At 37.7% G+C, this 2600-nt stretch overlaps 1 protein-coding gene across 1 annotated transcript; it reads right to left on the bottom strand.

Moving 5' to 3' along the window:
* Positions 1–532: 532 nt before the first annotated feature.
* On the bottom strand, positions 533–2271 carry LOC135214643 (glutamate receptor 4-like). The gene is made up of 3 exons (XM_064248978.1): positions 2206–2271; positions 1345–1598; positions 533–734 (listed from the first exon to the last, which is right to left on the bottom strand). Exons 1-3 carry the CDS (start codon positions 2269–2271, stop codon positions 533–535), a joined length of 522 nt encoding a protein of 173 aa, XP_064105048.1.
* Between the last annotated feature and the right edge of the window lie 329 nt (positions 2272–2600).

Genomic DNA, 2600 nt, shown 5'->3' with positions numbered 1-2600 from the left:
CAATATGAACTACATGAAAATAAGAAATATTTCTGACAAAACATCATGAAAATAAGAAATATTTCTGACAAAACAGCAAGAATTGAACCATTTAAAGAAGACAATTTTCTTTTCGACCGCCATGTGAAAAGTCACTCTCTCTCTCTCTCTCTCTCTCTCTCTCTCTCTCTCTCTCTCTCTCTCTCTCTCATGAGGAGATACAAACCATCCGATTTGGAGATTACAAAATCTCAGGAAAGTACAATCGATCAGTTTAATCCAAACTTCAGGTAATATTTTTTGTAATGCTTACACGTAACATTTTTTTTGAAGAGATTATTACATCGATACGTGTGATATATATATATATATATATATATATATATATAGATATATATATATATATATATATATATTATATATATATATATATATATTACAAAATTACAGCAATTTGAAGCTTAGACATTAATGCTGAATACTAAAATCCGAGACCGCCTCCGAGCAGAAATAAGCTAGTCGACAGAGACAGACCAGAACCCTTGTTGGCTTGTTATCTCCGCCCATTGGCAAATTTGATCTCGATTACAAGGACGATCAAAGCAGCCAAGTGACCGAGGAGGAGGAAATAGAAAGCCGTGCTTGCTTGCAGGAGGCTTATCGGAGATCTGTCGGCGTCTGGAGAGTCTGCAAGTTTTGGCATCCACTTTTTCTCCAGTCTGTCAATGATTCCAGCTTCCACGATCTTTCTCATCCTGGAAAGTTAAAGGGTATCAATCGTCTGCGAGTCTTGGGCTGTTCTAGTTTTCCTTGCGCTGAAATGTATAGTTTTCAGTTCGATCAAGTTACGAGCTCTATCCAGATAAGCTCACATAACCTATTGTTGACGTATAAAATATCAGTAGCTTGAGATTAAGCTAAGCTTGGGATTAAGGGCTGGGATGTGAAAATAGAAGATATTTGGTCAGTCAAACCACTGACATCCCATAGATGTGAAAGGGGTTCGATACTTTCTGTCGACAACTACAGATATAAAACAGTTATGTAAGAGAATTTAAAATGAGGAAAAAGCCCACAATCAGTATTTTAGGTTGATAAAGCCTGATGCTGGACCATCAAATTTCTTTGGGCTGAAATCACCAGGAGATTTTCCCATAAAGGAAACTTATAGGTGATCTAAAAAAGGTCAAGTTGGAATCAAGATGTTTTAGACATTGAAAGTCGAGTGTGAAATTCAGTATGTTAGCTGTGTTAAAGGCTGAAGCAACAGGACAGAAATACTGGAACTCTCGCCCTTCTTTGCGTACATATACTACGGTACAGAATTCGCATAATTAAAGCATTATTAGTAGGGAGAGTACTCACTGAAGTCGAAATAGACCCGTTAGTGGAGAATCCTTCTGAACGGGAATAGATCTCTGAGAGACGAAGTAATTGCCTGGCAACAGAACAACTTTGCACGGCAAGGTTCTTGACACTAGGAAGGTACGACCGATCATGATGGCATGCTGTTCTGTGCATAAGCGTTTGACAAGGTCAATAGTATTGGGGCTCAGATTTCTAGGATCAGCCAAAACTATCTCGTCCCAAATATCCCTGTAAAGTGAAACCGGTGACGACTGCAACAAAGGAAGAAAACATCTTCATGAGCGAGTGCATGATATTGGCAGTATACTTTTTTTTTCTGTACCATAAAAAAAATCGCTTGAAAGCGCGTTTCACACTGGCATCATTTTGGGCTTCTTTTTTTTTTTGGCTTTTTTCCTTGACTAATAATTATACTAATTCAATCAACATCAAGGAAACATTAATGGCTTAGAATAGAAGGTCAATATTATATGATAACATATGTGATCAAATTTCTCTTTTAATGACTTGATAGGCATAAACAATTAATAATTTTAGAAATAAGCTAGGTCTGCAACATGTAGGCTAGCGTGTGCTGGCCATATCAAAGAAAAAGGCAACTACTCTTCAAACTTAATGCTTAAAACGATAAACATATTTACGAAATAGATCATGTTAAGTGTATTACACTACTAAATGCATAGTGGTAATACCATTGTCCCAGCAAGAGGCCTGCTTATGGGATAGCGATTAGGCCCATGTGAAACATGGCACCTTCCTGTGATTTTAATGTCATGACATTACAAAAAATATATATAGTTTGTGTGATACATCCTCAAGTTGCAAAAATACAATCTAAAAGTTTTAACTTTCCATTACCTTGAATTCGTCCTCCACCCCAGCTCCACCTGTGAACCCAAAGGAATGGGTCCTCGCTTCATACATCGTTCTCAGGTCAGTGAAAGGCAGGTTGTTCATATCCACCAGTCAGGAGGAGATGAGAAAGATGCTTGTATGAAAGCGTGTAGGATCATGGTCGTCAGGTACAATACCAGCAGGATGACTCGGGAGGATGTGCTCACTGTGGATACAGTCTCTCCTGCAGAGGAAAGTATTTGCTGTATAATGTGATTACTTTGGCCTAAGAATTTTCTTTTATCTTCAACTTTAGCCTGGTGTTTTATGTTCATGATAATGATTCAAGAAATTTACTTATCTGTTTCACGAGAATTCCACTGACCTGCATTGCAAAATGCTGCTACAATCAGCCATAT

Source organism: Macrobrachium nipponense, chromosome 46 (genome assembly GCF_015104395.2).
Source record: "Macrobrachium nipponense isolate FS-2020 chromosome 46, ASM1510439v2, whole genome shotgun sequence".
NCBI lineage: Eukaryota > Metazoa > Arthropoda > Malacostraca > Decapoda > Palaemonidae > Macrobrachium > Macrobrachium nipponense.
Note: the sequence above shows the minus strand (reverse complement) of the source record. Positions and strands in the feature narration are given on the sequence as shown.

What these genes read in the sequence shown, in the direction of transcription:
- LOC135214643 (XM_064248978.1), bottom strand. Translation starts at nt 2,271, where the DNA reads ATGTATGAAGCGAGGACCCATTCCTTTGGGTTCACAGGTGGAGCTGGG. An exon ending in GGGTGGAGGACGAATTCAAG is followed by an intron (nt 1,599 to 2,205) that starts GTAATGGAAAGT and finishes CCTTTGTTGCAG; the next exon opens with TCGTCACCGGTTTCACTTTA. An exon ending in ACGGGTCTATTTCGACTTCA is followed by an intron (nt 735 to 1,344) that starts GTGAGTACTCTC and finishes TTAACTTTCCAG; the next exon opens with GATGAGAAAGATCGTGGAAG.